The sequence below is a fragment of the Aedes albopictus genome, unplaced genomic scaffold (genome assembly GCF_035046485.1).
Source record: "Aedes albopictus strain Foshan unplaced genomic scaffold, AalbF5 HiC_scaffold_320, whole genome shotgun sequence".
Lineage (NCBI taxonomy): Eukaryota > Metazoa > Arthropoda > Insecta > Diptera > Culicidae > Aedes > Aedes albopictus.
Genome location: NW_026917113.1, coordinates 1 through 18,894, shown reverse-complemented (window position 1 = coordinate 18,894; position 18,894 = coordinate 1). Strand labels below are relative to the sequence as shown.

Here is an 18,894-nt window from a genome sequence, read left to right as displayed (position 1 = left end):
AATCTAGCGTCTAAATGTTAAAAAGTTCGATTAAATTTGCATCTTGTCACTTTAATTTGCAGAAGAGAGAGTCGATGAAGAGAATTCTCTCATGTTACTTTCGCCCTTATTTAAACTCAATCTAGAAGTTCTCGCGCTCAGTATCATACGGGCGTATCTACAATGATCGATTTCTCTTCATCGATTTTCTCTTCGGTTAATAACTTGGCCGGCAAATTATTTTTGGTTGTTTTTGTTGGTTTAGATGCTAGTCCTAATTGTCCTTCACCGAAATACACCGAGAGATCATTCGAATATTGGTCGTATTTTCCGGAATAATCCGAAGAGATAATCGACGAAGAGAAATCGATCATTGTAGATACGCCTGTATGATACTAAACGCGAGAGTTCTAAAAATCTGAAAAAAATCATAGTGGCTCAGAAAAAGGTGCTCTATCATTTAAAAATATAAAATCATTGATATTTTCTTAATTTAAAAACCCAATTGAACCAAATCGATTAGTGTCGACCCCCTCGATGCAAACAATAATAATCAAAATTATTTTGATGATGCATCAAGAGCCGATGCACACGGGCGGCGCGTCCACGCAGCGTGCACGCAAGTGCGTCCTGAGTTATATATAACTATATATATATACACTATATATATATACACACAATCAAATGGGAGAATGCACACGAGAACGCAACGCTGCCGCACCGCAAACGCGCCGCACCGTGTGCGGCATGCAATGTCAACGCATGCCCCACAGGAACGCTGCGGCGACGCAGCGTGAATTCACGCAGCGTCAATTAACGCTCGTGTGCATCGGCTCCAAATGTTCAAAGAGTGATCCACCCCTGATCTGGTTTTTTTAGATTTTCGCAGTGTATAGTCTATTTTACGAAATGACAACAGTGTTGATATTGATATTAACACTCACAGGCTTGGGCGCAACCTCCTGTCAAATTTTCATTCATGAAATGAGCGATCAGCTGATCCGAAACGTCTCGTATGGCTCATTTAAGAAATTCCGACACATTTGCGACACACCCCTGCTGCTTTGATCGACTTTCCCCGCGGGCGAAACGTCACCGTTGTTGCTCGACTCATCCGTCAACGAACTGTCATTCGCGGTCGCCCTTTTCATCGATGAAGTTCGTTTCTTCTTTTTCGCTGCTGGGCTGATGGCTCTCTGATGCTTGCGCGATCGTTTTCGTTTTGTCGTCCGTTCCGTGTGTCTGCATCGTCTGCGGGTATCGTCGTCGTCTGGCTGGATTTGTATGGTGCAAAATAATCATCATGATGGTTTCCCATCGTCGTCGAATCAAAAACGAATGAATCCGGGAAAATTCGTCGCGTGAAAGTGTTTATCGTGTTTTGCAGAGTATTTTGGAAGTCAGTGTTGTGGGTCGATTCTCACCGTCAGAATCCGTGTAATCCATCGTCGTCGGTCGTCCCCAGTGTAGTGGCTCGTTGATTGGCTGACTGCTGGTGAAAATTTTGTGTCGCTGGAGGAAATCCAATATTTTCAGACGGCTGCCTTCGGGGAGGAAGAGTTCTAGAATTCTGGGTGGTTCAGCCGTCCCGTCCCATACTCGGGAACACAGGGTTTGCGTGAAATAAGTGTTGTGTGAATCACTCCGTGGCAGTGTTTGTGGAGATGTAAAATTTTCTAGAAAGTGTTTCGCGATTAATCAAGGGGCAACAAAAAAAAAGTGTTCGCGATAAATAGCGCAAGTGGTTGCGCTGAGATGCGGATTTCGCATGGCTAAATTGCTGAAAAAGAAGGGGTGCCAAAGTGAAATTATGCACGTAGTGTCTGAAAAATCATCCGCTGCTGCTGCTGCTGCTGCAGCACTGCACCCATAGGGGGAAGAGAAACGATGCAAGTCATGGAAGTGCAGATTAGGGATTAGGCGGATGACGTTTCCTTCCGATCGTCATCGTCGTCGACGGCCGCGGTGGGTCTGAAGATAGTGAAGCCGCTGGCTGCAGTATGAGCGTATTTTGTCCGAACGAACCAAGAAGCATTATCGTTGTAGCAGACGTAGAAGCACCACTAATTGGGATTAGGGAGAAGCCGAAACACCGGAGGAAGCAGTGGGTCGTAGCAAAAGAAGAAGCGAGGGCAACGGCACGGTCATGTCTGGGAATCAAGCAGCAGACGAAACGGGTTCCGGTTCTTCTTCCTCGGGGGGTGTGACCACTGTTAGGGGGGTGGTGGAGCTGCAGCAGCTGCTGCTGCAGGCGGCCAGTGACAGCGTTGACCAGGAGGCAAGGGGAGCAGTCGGAGGAGCCATCAAAAGGATTGTGGCCGAGCTGCAGGTCAAGGACGAATTGGAACGGGCGTGTTCGTCGCTGCCACCGCTGGTGTATGATGGAAAGGTAGGTTTTTGGCGTGATGGTCATCAATGATTATTCTCTTATATTATGGTTTTTCTGGTTTTCTGATATAGGTATTTGCAATCAACAAACCGAACAAGTATGTTCCGTTTGTCCAAGATGTTCCGCGACTTTTGATTGACAATATCGGAATATATCATTTGTTTGACAAAATATTTCAATATATACTTTAACTTTTACTCGAAAACATTGCTAAATCACAATTATGCAGTTTACTATCAAACTTCATTGTTCTTTGACTTTTGCTGCTCATTTTACATGTTATAGTTTTTCACCTGACGCCAACGTCGCCGACAAAAAGCTTTCTGAAACTTATTATGTGTTTTAACCAAGAGATTTTCTTAAAACTCTCCTAAGAGATTCAGGAAAACGTTAGAAATTTCTCTAGAAGTTCTTCGAGGATTATTTCCTGAAATCTCTCCCTAAATTCCTTCTGACATTGCACCAGGAGTTCCTTTTCAGGTTTCATCAGAAATTCTTCCTGAGATTTCGCCAAAAGTATATATTTTTGGGATATCATCAGGAGTTCCTTCTGGGATTCATGCATGAGTCCTTTTTGATATTCGGGCAGAAATTCCTTCTGGAATTTCAATCTCGAATTCTTCGAACATCGACTGATTTGGGTGCTTGATTTCTTGGGTTTTCGGCTTGCAGTCTGAAAAAATTGCGTTGACAGATTTCAGATCTTCGAACAGCTTTTGTTAGATTCTCTCTAAAATTCTTCTCTGTATTTAGTACTACGTTTCCCCCAAGAGATTCCTCTAGGAGTTCCTTCTGGGAATTTGACTAAGAATACTCGACAGACCGGAAGTGGTGGGGGCTGGCTCACCAACACTTCCGGTCCGCTTTAGTGCTTTATGCATCATTGTGGCCAGGTGTTGCTCTAGTTTTTCCAACTGTATTGTAAAGCATGAGCGGTGATCCTTGGCATTCTTGTGTAAATTGGGGTAGGTACTCGAAATGTTGATCGATCACCGATTATTGCTGGCAGATGCAGTGGAAAGTTTGTCTTAATACGTATCAATCGTCTCTGACAAACGAGAAAAACTGACCTCACTGATTACCTGTCTCTGAGCCAAATTTGGTATAGAGTCTTCAGTTTCCGATTAATCGCTTCATGTTTGATGGAGGTTTTTAATCCAATGGGTTACATAGCCGCTATCCGAATGAAGAGAGTAATGTTCCGCGTAATATATCACAAATCGAAAGAGGTACGGTACATTACGTGGAGCGGATATACTGAATTGGGTACCAGACCAAGTCCCTGCTGGGTGGCGCCAAATAGGTGAGCCATAGACAATAGAATCGTCAATGTCGTAGGGCATAGTATGTGACTATTGTCGAAACAACACTATTTTTGATCATTATCCAACCAAAATCATAAGCGGCGTCCACTTACACTAAGCGCATAACTATGTTAGGGTCAAGATTAGGATGAAATCATTGGTAAAATAGAATAACACTTTTTAGTTTGTGTAGTTAGTTGAACTAGTGTTAACTTTTTATTGGGACATTTTCTGTAGGTTTATTCTGGATTACAATGCATTAGCTGCCCCTTAACTGAATTATTCCATAACAGTAAACAACATTATTCCTTCTTGATAAAAGATGTATGGGCATAGAATTGCCAAACTATACATCTGATCAGACATTTGGGGTAGAGAGTTAAACACTTACGGAAAATAGTTTTTCAATGTCAGACAAACATCACATGAACACAGCTACCAATGTACCAAACCTTCTCTACTGTCTTCTCATTTTGCCGCTTCCTATCCTCAATTGAACTTATCTGACACGAGTTAGGACTGTCTGTGGGAGATCCGGGTTTCTAATTCTGTGTAGGACTTGTTAAAACGGGATGCCTGATATACAGGGTGTTAGGTTCCTGAGTGCAAACTTTTTAAAGGGTGATAGAGGACCATAAATGGTGAAAAAAATTGTTCTACGCATATGGTCAAATCTCAACCGTTACGTAGTTATTGAACTCCCCATGTTTTTGACTCTTATTGCCTTAACTGGCTATAACTTTAAAATGGTCAAACTTATCGCACTTTTTTAACCCTTATTCGAAAGATCATTGAATTTTCTATCAAATGGCATCTTTGAACCGATCGGTTTAGTTAAATAACTAAGTTTTCTAGATCAAATAGCCTAACAGTTGTGTGTTTCAATTTGTTTTTGTCAATTATCTTTGAAAAATGCGTAATAATTTAAAATTCTTTCTTTGGCAAAGTTGTGGCCCCTGTTTCACTCTACAATTTGTTCTTTGACATCAAACTTCTATCTCTTATCGTTTTCTTGTAATTTCGATTTAAACGTCGCATTTCAGATCAAAAATTTGCAATCGTCATGGTAAGCACTTTTTTGCGCACTGTGCTGCACATTTAAATCAAAATTGCAAGAAAACGATAAGAGTTAGAAGTTTGGCGTCAAAGAACAAATTGTAGAGTGGAACTGAGGCCACAACTTTCCCAAAGAAAGAATTTTAATTTATTACGCATGTTTTAAAGATAATGGACATAAACAAACAAAAACACGCTATTTTTAGCTATTTTGCTCTAGAAAATTTAGTTATTTAGCTAAACCAATCGGTTCAAAGATGCCATTTGATAGAAAATTCAATAATCTTTCGAATAAGATTAAAAAAACTGCGATAAGTTTGACCATTTTAAAGTTATAGCCACTTAAGGCAATAAGAGTCAAAAACATGGGGAGTTCAATAACTACGTAACGGTTGAGATTTGACCATATGCGTAGAACAATTTTTTTCACCATGTATGGTCCTCTATCACCCTTTAAAAAGTTTGCACTCATGAACCTAACACCCTGTATACTGCGGACAAATGGGCTGGAAGTACTGAGCAATCACAATTACTGTCGTACTAATCATATTAAATGCATGCTTTTCTACTTACATCCCGAACGTCGCCAACCGGCAAAGAGGACATGACGAAAAAACGCGAGATGGCCCTAACAAAAACTAGAAAGGCGATGAAAATGGTCACCGATGCAACGATATGGAAACAAAATAGATGAGAAATTATCGACCAAATCATAATCTATGAACATATCACTAGAATGTTCTTTATCATTCTTTCTTTTTCTCGTTTCAGCAACAAAATCGAAACCTCTCTACTATCTCTTCATTTTCTGCCTCTTCCCATCCTATTCCCACATCTTCCTATATCCTCTACCCCATCTATTTAATGTATCTGACACTTATTGGGACTGGTAACGCCAGCGCCTGCCTGTGGAAGATCCCGGTGTGCTAATTCGGTGTAGGACATGTTAACGGGGGAGGCTTAGTAGGTCCACATCTGCCTACAAGCAGATGGGCTGACAGTTGTCGGCCTGGGTGTGGACTGAGCAATTACAATTACAATTACAATCATCAGGTGTTCCTTCTGGGATTCATGCATGAGTCCTTTTTGATATTCGGGCAGAAATTCCTTCTGGAATTTCAATCTTGAATTCTTCGAACAGCTTTTGTTAGATTCTCTCTATAATCGCCTTTAGTATTTCTCCGAATTTGGTACTACGTTTCCCCCAAGAGATTCCTCCAGGAGCTCCTTCTGGAAATTTGACTAGGAATACTCGACAGACCGGAAGTTTCCACAAGTTTCTTCTGGGAGCCCTACTGGTATTCCTTATGGAAATCTTCCATGGATTATTTGTGAAAATTCCTCAGAAGTTTCTTCTGAAAATGTGAAAATCATTGAGGAGTTCCTTGTAAAAAAATTGCAAGAGTTATTTCTTGGAATCCTACAAGAGTTTATTGTGGGAATCATTCAAATCATTTTGTTTGGATTCATTGAGAAATGTCTTCTGGGAATCCTTCGGAATCCCCCTAAGAATATCTTCAGGAGTTCCTGGAGAAACCCCTAGATCAAATTCCTGAACCCCAGAGTAAACTCTTACATAAATCTCTGACGAAACTTCCAAAGGATTAGCTGGAGAAACCCCTAGATGAAATCCATAAAGGACTTTGGAGGAATCCACAAAAGGAATCCAAGGTGAAATCCCCAGATGAAACCGCAGCAGGAATTTCTGAAGGAATTCGAGGATGAATTTCCTAAATTATAGACAGATAGAGTTCCGGGAGGAATCCATGCATACATATAACTTCTGTAGCCATCTACAGAAAGAGTTTCTGAGCGATTAACCATGGCATTTCCGATTTTATTCTCAGATGGAGTTCGAGGAAGAATTTTCAAAAAGAATTACTAAAAAAATCCCGCGATGGTATTCCTGGAGGAATCCCCAAAAAAACTTCATGGAGGAATCCCCAGTTAGAGTTTTTAGAGGAATCCAAATTGACATTTTCGGATCAATAGATGGAATTCCTGGATTGTAATCCAAGATAAAATTTATATATGAAAATAAAGTTTCTGCAAGAATGTCCAGATGGAATTACTGTAGAAATTCTTTAAAAGAATCCCTGGAGGAATTTCCAGATAAAATTGCTGAAGGAATGCCCAGAAGGAACACCAGTGAAATGAAAAGTTATAGTTAGCTACAGTACCAGTAAGCCGCTCATGACCCAATTGCTGTTCACTGTTGTAAAATCAAGTTTACATGCATAGAAACACAGTTTTCGACGCGGATATTCTTGGGCAACATGAATAAGCTGAGAGCAATGCTATTTAACGTTAGATTGATCAAACAACATAAATCTATCTATATGATACATTCTACTGTGTTGTTACAATGTTTTGACGCCCTGATGGGCAGATTTTCCACGAAAACTCATCAATACCACCGGGCACCAAATTTTTGTTTTCACTCGGATTCATCCTTTCGGAATGTTTTCAAATAGATCTCTCAGATTGAATAATCGACACGACTAGGAGGAAACCCAGAAAATACTCTTGGACGATTTCTTACAAAACTGCTGGACAAATTGATCAATTCATTTTTTTTTTGATTCTGAAGGAATCCTGGAAGGAGTTCCTGAGAAAAAAAACTAGAAGAAGTTCGTGATGTAGTCCCAGAAAAAAAATGGAGAAGAAACGTCTAGAGAAAACCAGGAAGTAATCGCAAAAAAAGAACTCCAGGAGAGATCCCAGAAAGAGCTTGTGGTATCCATTCCATTCAATCTCAGAATGAGAGAGTCCTCGTTAGTAGAAAAGAAAAGTAGAAGAATTCCTGGAAAAATTTTAGAAAAAAACTTCTCGAGGAATTTTGGATGGAATTCCTGCTGGAGCCCCGGAAGGAGGTCCTGGAGGATTCTCAAAACATGTCTCGAAAGGAATTTCTGAAGAAACTCCTGACAGAAACTGTTGATGTCGCAGAGGTTCGGAGATGAAGAACAAGGCGGCGGGGCTGAACGAGAACTATTGCTTATCAATAGTCCATTAGCGGTGTACTGGATTCAGTCCTCTTGAAGCGCAGTCCCATGTCCCATGATAGGAAAGCACAGGTCTGATCTTACGCATAACATCTGGTACATTATACTGCCTAATAGTTCTTGGTACGCAAGACTTGTTCTATTTTTATACCATTTTAGTTAGAGTCCCTTCTCCATTGGGGTATGCGCAGGATTGCAGGTACTCAAGCCAAATTTGTCCCGAATCTTTAAGCTGCAGCTTCTTGCGACAACATCATTGTTCCTGCGTTTCTGTCATACTGATCCAAATACCAAGAAATATCTGGTCTCTCCACAATCCGTCATTTTGAATTCGTTTGAAAGGGTCTTCTTGAGCTGCTAGATACTGGATAAGTTTCGGTCAGTAATCAACACACCATCCACGTATAGCGCCAGCAGGGGCGACTCGTGACCTTTTCGGCTACATGTTCAACATTTTTGTTTGGCTAATTTACGAAGCCGAGAATATAAATAACCTCGTATGTACTACAAATTCTCATGCTTTTTTTTATGTTTTGAGGTCGAACATGAAAAAAAGTATGCCGAATTCTATAAACATCTGCTTAATACGAAGCGTAACAGATGAATGATTATGACTTATGTTTTTTTCGTGATTGAACATGGGTTGGTATTGAATAAACTCGCAGTTGCAACCACATCCAAATTCAGTTGAGCCTGTTCAAAAATTTATTTGATTATTATCGCATATTATTATCATTTGTTTGTATGAACTTTGTTATGCTTTTTCAATTAATCTAGTTCCATCTCAAACATGACATCATAACATGACATCACAACATAAGGATAATCAGATAAAAAATATATCTTTGCTCACAACCACTGCTCCATCCACTGATTTCAAAATCAAATTTGCTCAACATGCTAACGTATTGAATCAGTCAATTGAACCAACTCAAAATTGTTTTTTTGGCCTTACTTTTAGAATATGAAATTTTGTGAAGTTTAACTCTATTAGCAGTAAACATGAAATGCGTTGATCCTTTGATTCCCCGCTGAAAATATTATCCATCAAGCATAGTCAACAATGCGCGGTGTGCAGAAAATACATCAGCGTGCTACATTCGTGGGTTCTGTTTGTTTCATCCGCATACGGGTACCGCCGTCACAACCAGTGCGATATTGGCGATGGACGGTCAGACCGCTTTTCTGCACTGAACATACACCAACACAATGACAAAAATGCCCGTATGCATTCTTATACAAACGGCACCTCGCATGTACGATGTTGCAGATGAACAGGCGACATAAACATTGCAACCAAACAAATGCTCTGAGAGAGACGCAAGAGAGAAAAAACACTCCCATGCAACGCGACGGTTCGCACCGGTCGCGTCGGTACTCTCAGGTCTGCACGACACCAGAAATGAACATGCATCAACAACGATGGTCGTTAAATGTAGCGCATCCACCACGCACGTGTTTCTCATAGGCGTATGAAAAATCGTCGTGCGATTTTCATAATGAACGGTTTCAGAGTTTTATTTTGGACGCATTTTTAATGTGGCTCCACATGTGCAATGCACATGTTGGACATCTGGACAAGTCGCCCCAGGCCTCGTCACATTTCCTCGACAGCCATCACATTTCCTCGTTCTTCTATCTATTCTTGCTATAGGACTCCTCCAGATATTCAAACTGTGGTACTTCAGAAATACTGCTAGGGTTTCTTCTCGAGCTTTCTCCTGGGACTTTCCGGGAAATCTTCTTGGAATTCTTGTAGAAATTCATGCGGATGCTTTTCCAGGGATTTCTCTAAGGACTCATCGATGAATTCCTAGTAATACTCCTGCAGAATCCAAGGATTGCTTAAATAAATCCTCCTTCGGTTCTTCCAGCACTTCTTCCTCCAGAAATTCTAACTATAATACCATAGACTTAATAATACCTTCAGGAATGCTCGTAGGAATTCATATAGGAATTAATCCTTTTTGCTGGAATTCTTCCGGGAAATCTTTCTGGGATTCCTTCAGAAATTCCTTCGGCGATTCCTCCAGAATACCTATACCGGTTCTTTCTGGGACTTCTCTATGTATTACTCCAGGTTTTTCTTCCAGAAATTTCTCTGATGGGGTTTATCTAGAAATGCCTGTACAGTTTTCTTCAACAATTACTCCCAGGATTTCTGCTGAATTTTCTACAATGAAATATCCCAGAATGCTTCTAAGAATTTCTTCAAAGATTCTTCAGGAGAAATATTAGAACCACAGTGGCTATTGCTTGAGGAAGTTCCAGCTGGAATTTCTGGATTCAATATCTGAAGATGTTGATGGAGAAATCCCATCAGACATTTCTGGAAGCACCCCTGGATAAAATCTCAGGAGAAGTCTTGGATAAGTCTTTGAAGAAATCTCTGGGAGAATCACCGAAGGGATTTCCGGAAAAATACTAGGAAGATTTCCAGGAAGATTCCCAGCAGGAATGCTGGAAGAAAACTCTAGTAAAATCCCCAGTAGAATTCCTGAAGGTACCACAGTTATAATTTCTGAAGGAATTCTAGTAGGCTCAGTGTACCAGTTATGGCTATAGTATCTCAAATTGGCTATAGTTGATTTTCAACCTTTAACGATGAAAAACAACATGAAATATTGTGTGGATACAAGATCACACTCACAAAAGATGATTGCAATCATTCAAACTTCACAATTTGCTAAAATTGTTATAGAAATAAATCATTTTCTTTATAATTTGGGCTTCCTTGCACCCTATTTCGCCATAGTGTACCAGTTATGGCTAATCCCATAAGGAATGCATGCGAATAGTGCGAAATGAAATCGAAATAAGAAAATGTGTCCATAACTGGTACAGGGTTCCTATCATTGGCACACGCCGTAATAAATACTAAAAGTAGTTTTGGCTCAGTATGTTTATTTTTCCTGTAAAGTATGGAAACTACACAATCATTTGGCATATTGGAAACATTCGTCGGTCTTCTTCTTATTTTTGTAGAAATAGTTTTCCTTAGGTAGTGCGATAACTGGTACAGGCACCCTAGAAATTGTTAGAAAAATCGCAGCAATAGTTGCTCGAGTTTCCAAAGGACGGTCAATAGGAGCTCCTGCAGGAACTCCTATGAGGAATTTGTCGACAAATCCCTGGATGAAACCTCTGAAGGAATTCCTGGAAAAATCACCGAAGGAACTTATGGAAAAATCCCAGGAAGATTTTTCTTGAATAATCCCACTAGGAGCTCCTGAAGGATTTCCAATAGCAATTCCTAGAGAAATCCTAGAAGAGTTTGCTGGTGGAATCTTTGCAGTTACTAGTGAAACCCCATCAGGACATCCTGAAGGAATCCTAATAGAAGTTCAGTGGAGAAATATCTCGATGAACCTATAAAGGGGTACTTTGAAAAATCCCTGGAAGAATCGATAGAGGTATTCCTCAATAAAATCTTGAAGGAGTCCCAGAATGAAACGCAGGAACAAATATTTCAGATAACTTTAAAATAGCTCAGAACGATGTATCTTGAAAAATCACGAAATTTGAGGTGTCGCTTGACGGTATTTGTTTACTATCGAAAAAAACAAAAATGATCCGGGAACCACCGGAACAGGTTTCCTAAAAAATCGTATATCGGGTATTTCAGACAACGTTAAACTAGCACAGAATGGTGTATTTCGAAAACCGTGATGTTTAAAATGCCGCTAGACAGTTATGAACTATTTTTAAAACTTGTCTTCTGAACTGGATTTCGGGAAATCGAAATAATTCCAAAATGCCCAAATGTTTTCTAAGTGATTAATCACCGTGATCATATGCTATAATTTTCAAAATCGTGAAGTTTGATATGTCGCATGATGATGGTGTTTGTTCATCTTCGAAAAATGGACCCCGGAATCACCGGAACCGATTCCCGTTAAATCCGCATATCTGTTCCAATATGGCCAGAAGTATTTCGGATAACACAAAAACAGCTCAGAATGATGTATCTTGAAAAATCATAAAGTTTGAGGTGTCGCATGATGGTATTGAAGCATATTCAAAAATTGACCCCGGAACCGGTTTCCCGGAACATCCGTAAAACTGGTTCCAAGGCACTTAGTGACCGGGATGGACTTTTAAACATATTTTTTTATCATTCCAGTTCACTATTAGGTCTGAAAACTAAATTGTTATCATATCGAAAACTCATTTTTCCCAAACGGGCCAATTCCAATGACCCCTTCTGATTCCGGAATAACTCAGAAGGAAATCCTGGGGAAAACCATGAACAGATCCCAGAATTTCCTTCTACATTCTGGAAGTTTATCCTGGGATTTCTCAACGCGTTTCTTCTTTTTCTACTTATCTACTTTTGAGGATCCCTCCAGAAGATCCTTCAACGATTCTTTCCGGAGTTTCTTCTGGTAGGCATCCATGATTTCTTAGCTTCACCAGGAGTTCTTTCCAGGAACTCCTTGTAGATTTTCCGCTGGAGTTCTGTTTGAGATTCGTCCAAAAGTTTCTGCAATGATTGCTCCAGGTGTTTATCCAGGAGTTCTTTTTGTCTCCCCAGAAGCGAAATGTCGGTCAGCATTCTCCACGGAACGCTCCAGAATTACCTACATTGGAATCTCATAGTTTAGATTTCTCTCAAAATCCCTCTAGCAAGTCGTAAAAGGTCGTAAATAAGTGCACTCTTCCACGCGGGTAAAGCACATACTTTGAATTCAATCGCACTACCCATGAAAGCCGACGTTTCTAAGTTCAAATCGGCAAAGACTTTTCCTTAGCAACCGCGACGTGCAGTGTTGGGCACTGCATTGTTTTGATTTTGTATGGAATTTTGACGTTTCTTGACGTTGTTGTTTACAAAATTTCTGTATGAATGAAAGAGAAGGAGAGAACTTTGTGCAGTGCCCTGTTGTACGCATTAGGGCAGTGCATACGGCGGTTACTATGATATTTTTTTTCTAAATCTTTGAGGTTTCGTGGCCTTGTTGTTTACGATTCGGACTTAGAACAATTTCATCAGCTTTCGGACTTCGCAGAGCTTTTCATGGAATATTTTCTGAGATTGTTGCGGTGTGGGAGGTGCTGGCGAAATGATTTCAGAAGTTCCTAGATTTTTTGAAAATTCCTTTCAAATCTTCTCTAGAAATTAACTCTGAGATCCCTCTAGGATTACTTCTTCCAATATTACCCCAGCAATTTTTCCAGAAATTCTTCCAGGAATTCTTTCCGTAGTTTCACTACATTTTCTTAGGATCCCTGTAGGATTTTCTTTTGTGATTCCTCAGGGAGCTATATCTGAGATTCTTTTTGAGGTTCCTTCTGAAGTTCCCTCTGAGGTCATTCAGGAAATTCTTCTAAGATTCCTAACAGGCTCCATCTCAGGAAATACTACCCGGATTCCTTCTGAGATTCCTTCTGGGACTTCAAGGGATTTCTACCGGCATTACTCTGGGATTGAATCCTCCAGATATTCCATCCTAATAGCTTCTGAGAAAAAGGAAGAAGAAGGAACTTGCTTGAGTATTTTCTCAAGGAAATCCTGTAGGAACTTCATGAGGACTTCTATTAACAAAAACTTCAGGAGGATTTCCATTAGAATAAACTTCCAAAGTAAATCCAGAAGGATCTGTAGAAATCCAAACGGAACTCATGGATGAAATTAGAAAAGATTTCCTAGATGAATCCTGGAAAGAGTTTCTGAATAAATCCTGGGAATAGTTTCTGAAAGAATTCCAGAAGAACTTCCCGGAATAAGTTCCACGAGAAATCTCAGAAAGAGTTTCAGAAGGAATGCCGGAGAAAGTTTCTGAAGAAATCCACGAAGGAGTTCCTGAAGAAGTTCCAGATGCAATTGGAGCTCCCGAAGGAATCTCGGAAAGAGTTCCCGAAAGAATCCTGGTAGAGTTTCTTGAAGGAATCCCGGAAGGAATTCTTGAAGCAATCCCAGAAGTGGTTCCTGAAAGAATCCCGGAAGAAGCTGCAGGAAAAATTCCGTATAAGTTTTTGGAGGATACTGAAAGAAGTTCTTGTTGGACTCCTGGAAGGATGACATAAAAAAGTCCTAAAAAAATCCCGGGAGGAATCTCGCATAGAATTCCTGGATTGAATCCCTGAAAGAATTTTGGCAAAAGTTTCTGTATGAATCTCTGAACAAATTCCCTAATCGATCCCTGAGAGAACATGTGGAGGAATCCCAAAAGAAATCCCGTGTAAATTTGCTGAAATTCCCAGGAATACCTTCTGCTGGATCCCAGGAGAAATTCCTGGATGAATTCCAGAAGGATTTCCTGAAACTCCCGAAGAATTAAAAAAAATGGGAAATTTCAGAGAGAAACTCTTTCAATCCTCTGAAGATACTTTAGGTGGAATTGAAAATGATTTCCGAAAGTAAAGAAATTACTAAACCTGGTGGAACTCTTAAAGGAATCTCCGTAAAGACTCCAAATTTGAATTATCCCAGGAAGAATTCTGCAAAAAATTCTGCGACCAGTCATGTTTTAGATATTTAAACAAAAACTTCTCATTGAATACAAAAACCAAGTGGAATCGTACAAGCTTATCAAGGGAGAAATCCCAGAAACATCCATGAAAGAATCTCTGAAGAAATCTTTCGGGGAAACTATTTTAGGAAAATTTTGGTAGAATTAAAAAAAGAATTAGAGAAAATCAATGAGAATCGCTAACGGCATGTCCGAAGAAACTATTAAAAGAATTCGTTAAGGAATTCCTTCCAAACTTGGAAATTCCTTAATAACTGAAGCATCCCCGAAGGAACTTCTGGTGGGATTTCATGGAGGGATATCAATAGGGAAAGTCCAACTTATTACAGAATTCCAAAAGGTTTTCCTAAATATTTATTTGAACTACAGTAGTATATTTTACAAAACAAATCATTCCTACTAATTTATGTTCGCGCTACGGAAAGGCTTCTAACACGAAATGCACTACATTTGATTCCACTATCTTACGTCAACTGCTCCTCAGTGCGTGATCACATTTTTGCCAACGAGTCCTTGAGTTCCATCATTCCTTCGATTTCCGGTTTCCGTTTTATGTTCTTCCGCCGAATCATCATCCGGGACATCCGTAGCGAATAACCAACGCCGTGGAACTTGGCCCAGGACATTCCTACGCCGAACTCTTCGTTCTTACCCCACAGATATTTGCCGTTCAGGTTGCTGAAAAAGTATTGTCAGACTAGATCATGTCTCACTAGAACGCATCAGAATAAGTATTACCTGGAGTGACAATTCCGGTACCACCACGCTCCATGATACTTGACGGAGCAGTTTTCCTCGTGCGTATCGTTATCCTCATCAAACGTGCTGAAGTACGCTCCCAGCGTGTAGCTCATCGAGTCCCCGGCCGTTCCATTGAATCCATCGATCTTCGTAACCTTGTAAAGTTCCGTCTCACTAGCAATTTCAAAGTTTGCAAAATAGGCATAAGTCGTGTTGCCATCGAAGTCCTCCAGCAGGATCATCAGCTCGTGCGGAGCGGAGTAGGTCAACTGGTGAACTCGTTCCAGTCCCAGCCAAAACTCGCCGCCATCCATCTTGCCGAACCCGAACCGGTATTCGTCCCAGTCGCGGTAGAAGTTCACCGTTCCGTCGAACCGATATTGGAAGACGGTCCACCCGCCACCCTCGTACGTCATATCGCAGAACACTCGAATCGCTTTGCTGAACTCGCCCTCCGGTTGGACGTCCCACACTCCGCTACGGCTGCCATCCGGAAGCTGATCGCAAGCCTCCAAAATCGCCGGAGGCTTCTCCGTCGTTAACAAACTCATCTGACTCTGCATCTGATCTAGCTGCATGATGTCGCCGTTTCCATCGCAATTGGCTGTGGCCTTCATCATCATCATGGCGTCGTCGAAGTAACCTCGCGTCGGTAACCTCTGTTGAGCTATGGCAAGGTCCCTAAAAGTGGGGAGTTGCGATCAGTGATGATCATAGGTCACATACACATGAACCCACTTACCTCATCTCCTTGTGTAGCAGTGTCAAATTCTTGGCGATCACCCTCAGCTGATGCTCGGCACTGTTGGCCGACCGTTCCGTTTCCGAGATGTGCCACGCCAGGTTATCGATCACGTGCACCAGATTCTGCAGCAAACTCGACACCGTGTCCACCTTCTTCTGGATGTTCAGCTCAAAGCGCATCATCCGCATGTCCAGCTGTTCGATCTTCAGCGTAAAGTGCTCAATATCAAACTCATTAAACTCGCTAGCGTTGACCTCGATCAGCGCCTGGCGGGACAATCCCTGCGGGACCACCCCCTGATGGAGACACAGAAAGCCCCCGTACAGGACGGCCACCAGCAGATGCTTCATCGTCGTCTGTCGTTCGCTTCTCCGATACCAATCTTGCCTGAATCTTATCACTGTGCACACTGATCGAGATGTAGAAAAACACTGACGCGGCCCGGAAAGTTCCCTCGGGACAACCGCAATAACGGGGTGCGGGCCATCACATCACTGCTCTCTCAGCACTCAACACTCGGTGTCTGTGTGCCATTTCTCCATATGCGCAGTCTGCCGCCGCGAATCAGGTGCGTCCCGACTGATTCGGCACTTATTCTTACCCGATCGGAAGCTTTAAAGAGCTACGGGCAGGGGTTCCCAATTTTAGCATGTCGTGTGAACGCATGAGCTATTTTGGAAGAAGTACCAAGTGGCTTAATACCGTTTGGCTGAAGCGGTAAAAAATAAAATAACACTAACAGACCCTAGTTTCTTCTTAAAAATATTTATCTTAGTGTTGGAATGAATGCCATTTTAGTATCATTAGAATAACAAAAATTAACAGAGGTGGTCCTATCGAGCACCAAGATATTACGGATATAACCCGTTTTTTCATATTTATGACCCGATTTTGTCAGCCTCTTTTCAATAAGGAAAATAAAAGGGTGTTTCACTCAGTACCTCCATTTTAAAATCAATGTTAAGTCAGTTGATGTCTTTTGGCGTCATATATAAATTACGTAACGAACAAATCCCTGGTTACTTTTTAAAACGGTTATTTTTTTGACTAGCACATTTCCTGCTCCTTTGACGCCTAACGTGGTCTAAGCCTATCCAACCTTTTAAACCAATATCGTTTCAAATTGCTGAAAAACTCTTCTTACTTACTTCTGGAACAGAATCAACGTCAAACGTTGCCCAATATAAAAAAATGCTAAATTTGCTTTTTATTTCTAGAGATTCCAGGGTTTCTACCAGAAATATTTGATGCATAGGGAATTCCTTGCCTGAATCGCTCAAGGAAGTGATTTTTCTTCGATCGCAGTACACAGTTGCGAAGAAATGGAAGTCACTGTAGAAAGTTCCTGCCAGGAATCGGTCAAGAAGTTTCTCGAGCGATTCCTTTCGAACACGAAACTTTGCTTTATGCCGTAGGTGTCCTGCTGGAATTGCTTCAGGGGTTGCTGCCGGAATTCTTCCAGAGAAATCACTCCTAAATTTCCTCTAGGAATTTTCCGCATGGGTTTTTCAGATATTACACCCTAATTTCTGGAATTTCTTCAAGTTCAAGAATGCCCTTTAGAAATTATTGCTGCGAATTCTCCCAGAATGTCTGCTGGTGTACCACCGGGAATACATCCGGAAATTCCACCAAGAATTCTTCCGGAGATTTTGGAAGAATCCCTTCAGATATTTTCCTAAGAATTTTTTCCGGCATTCCTCCTGCGGTGCTTCTAGAAGTTTTTCTTTGGATTTCTTGCTGGTATTCTTGAATTACTTTGCCCAGGAATTTCTACATACACTCTCTAGGGATATATCCAGGAATTTCTGTGGGGATTACTCCAATGATTTCTCCTAAACTTACTCAATGAATTTGTCCAGGAAATTATGTGAGGGTTCTCTAACGAATCTTTCAAAATTCGCTCTAACGATTCCTTAGAGAATTTCTCTTGGAATATGCCCAGAAATTCAACCATGTTTTTGAAATCCATCAAGGGATTGCTTGAAAATATATATGGATGTGTTCAGTTGTAGCTCCACAAGTTACTCAAACAATTTATCCAGAAATTCCTCAGGGGATTACTCCAGGATTTCTCTCTAGATTTCTCTATAGGGCTATGGATTTCCCTGGTGTTCCTCTTGAAATTCCACCAGGATCTCTTTTTAAGGGTTCCTACATTTGTTTCTCTTGTGATTTCTTCCGGAATTCTTGCTGATTTGTTCAGAAAATTCTTGCTAGGAAATCACTTGAACCAGAACCTCAGAATATCCTTAAATAAAGCCCCAGAAGATTCCCTGAACATTCCAAAAAACCTCCAGGAGAGTCCCGAAATATGATCAAAACAAGTCCAGAAGATCCTTTGTAGTATGCATAGGAAAATCTTAGAAAACTAGCAAACATCCCCACAAGACTCCAAAATAACTTCAAGAGATCCCAATAAATGCTTTAAAAGATTCCCAGAAATCATAAAAAACAATACAAAAAAACAGAATAAAATATTTTGGAATGGAAATGAATAGCAGTTACACTTCCAAGAATCTAACCATCAAACAGTTGATTGTAATTAACGGTTAGCATCTCCATTTCCATCTTTATGAGCCCACCTATCTTTGCCAGATATTTGCTTTTCTATAAACGTCGAGTGAAGTCTACTTCTCTAAACGTGCTTCGGATCACATAGTCCTAAACGATAACCTTTCGTTCACTTTTAAAGTCTGACAGTAGATACTTCCGTATTTTGTTGTTCACAATACATATCTTGACTCACAACACGAAGCCTTTGCGGGTGTTGCGTCGTTGACAGAATAATCGTGTTTTCACTCCAAATGTTTGTTGTAGTACCTGTTTCAATGTTCAATCATTCCAAGTCCGTTTGTCTGTTCCGTTTTTGTGTTCAAAAAGCCAAATATTCCACCTTGAAAGACATGAAAGCTTCTATTGCTGGTCACGCTAATCTTCTGTATCTCGGTGGATCCCCCTACTCGAACAACCCATCGAATATGCCCGTCTAACCTTGTCAATTGATCATCTAGTAACATGTGACAACCCCCAAAAAAAACACATCATGCTGGGATTAACTTTTTATAGTCGCACTAGACTCAACTTTTAGGTACTTTTAAAGGGTGTACGTACACAACTGGAAGAAAAGAATGCTAGTAGCGTAGTGCCATTGCTACTGATAGACCAAATCTGTATTTTTTCACAGTTGTTTTCTTCAAGA

At 40.8% G+C, this 18,894-nt stretch overlaps 1 protein-coding gene across 2 annotated transcripts; it reads right to left on the bottom strand.

The window, feature by feature from the left end:
• Positions 1-1,519: 1,519 nt before the first annotated feature.
• LOC109432607 (microfibril-associated glycoprotein 4-like) lies at positions 1,520-18,852 on the bottom strand. 2 transcript variants are annotated; one of them, XM_019708962.3, is made up of 3 exons: positions 15,690-18,852; positions 14,945-15,628; positions 1,520-14,884 (listed from the first exon to the last, which is right to left on the bottom strand). In XM_019708962.3, exons 1-3 carry the CDS (start codon positions 16,040-16,042, stop codon positions 14,698-14,700), a joined length of 1,224 nt encoding a protein of 407 aa, XP_019564507.2. In that variant the 5' UTR covers positions 16,043-18,852; the 3' UTR covers positions 1,520-14,697. The 2 variants fall into 2 exon arrangements, with proteins under 2 accessions (XP_019564507.2, XP_029733195.1); XM_029877335.2 differs by lacking the exon at positions 1,520-14,884 and having other exon boundaries at positions 14,904-15,628.
• Positions 18,853-18,894: the final 42 nt, after the last annotated feature.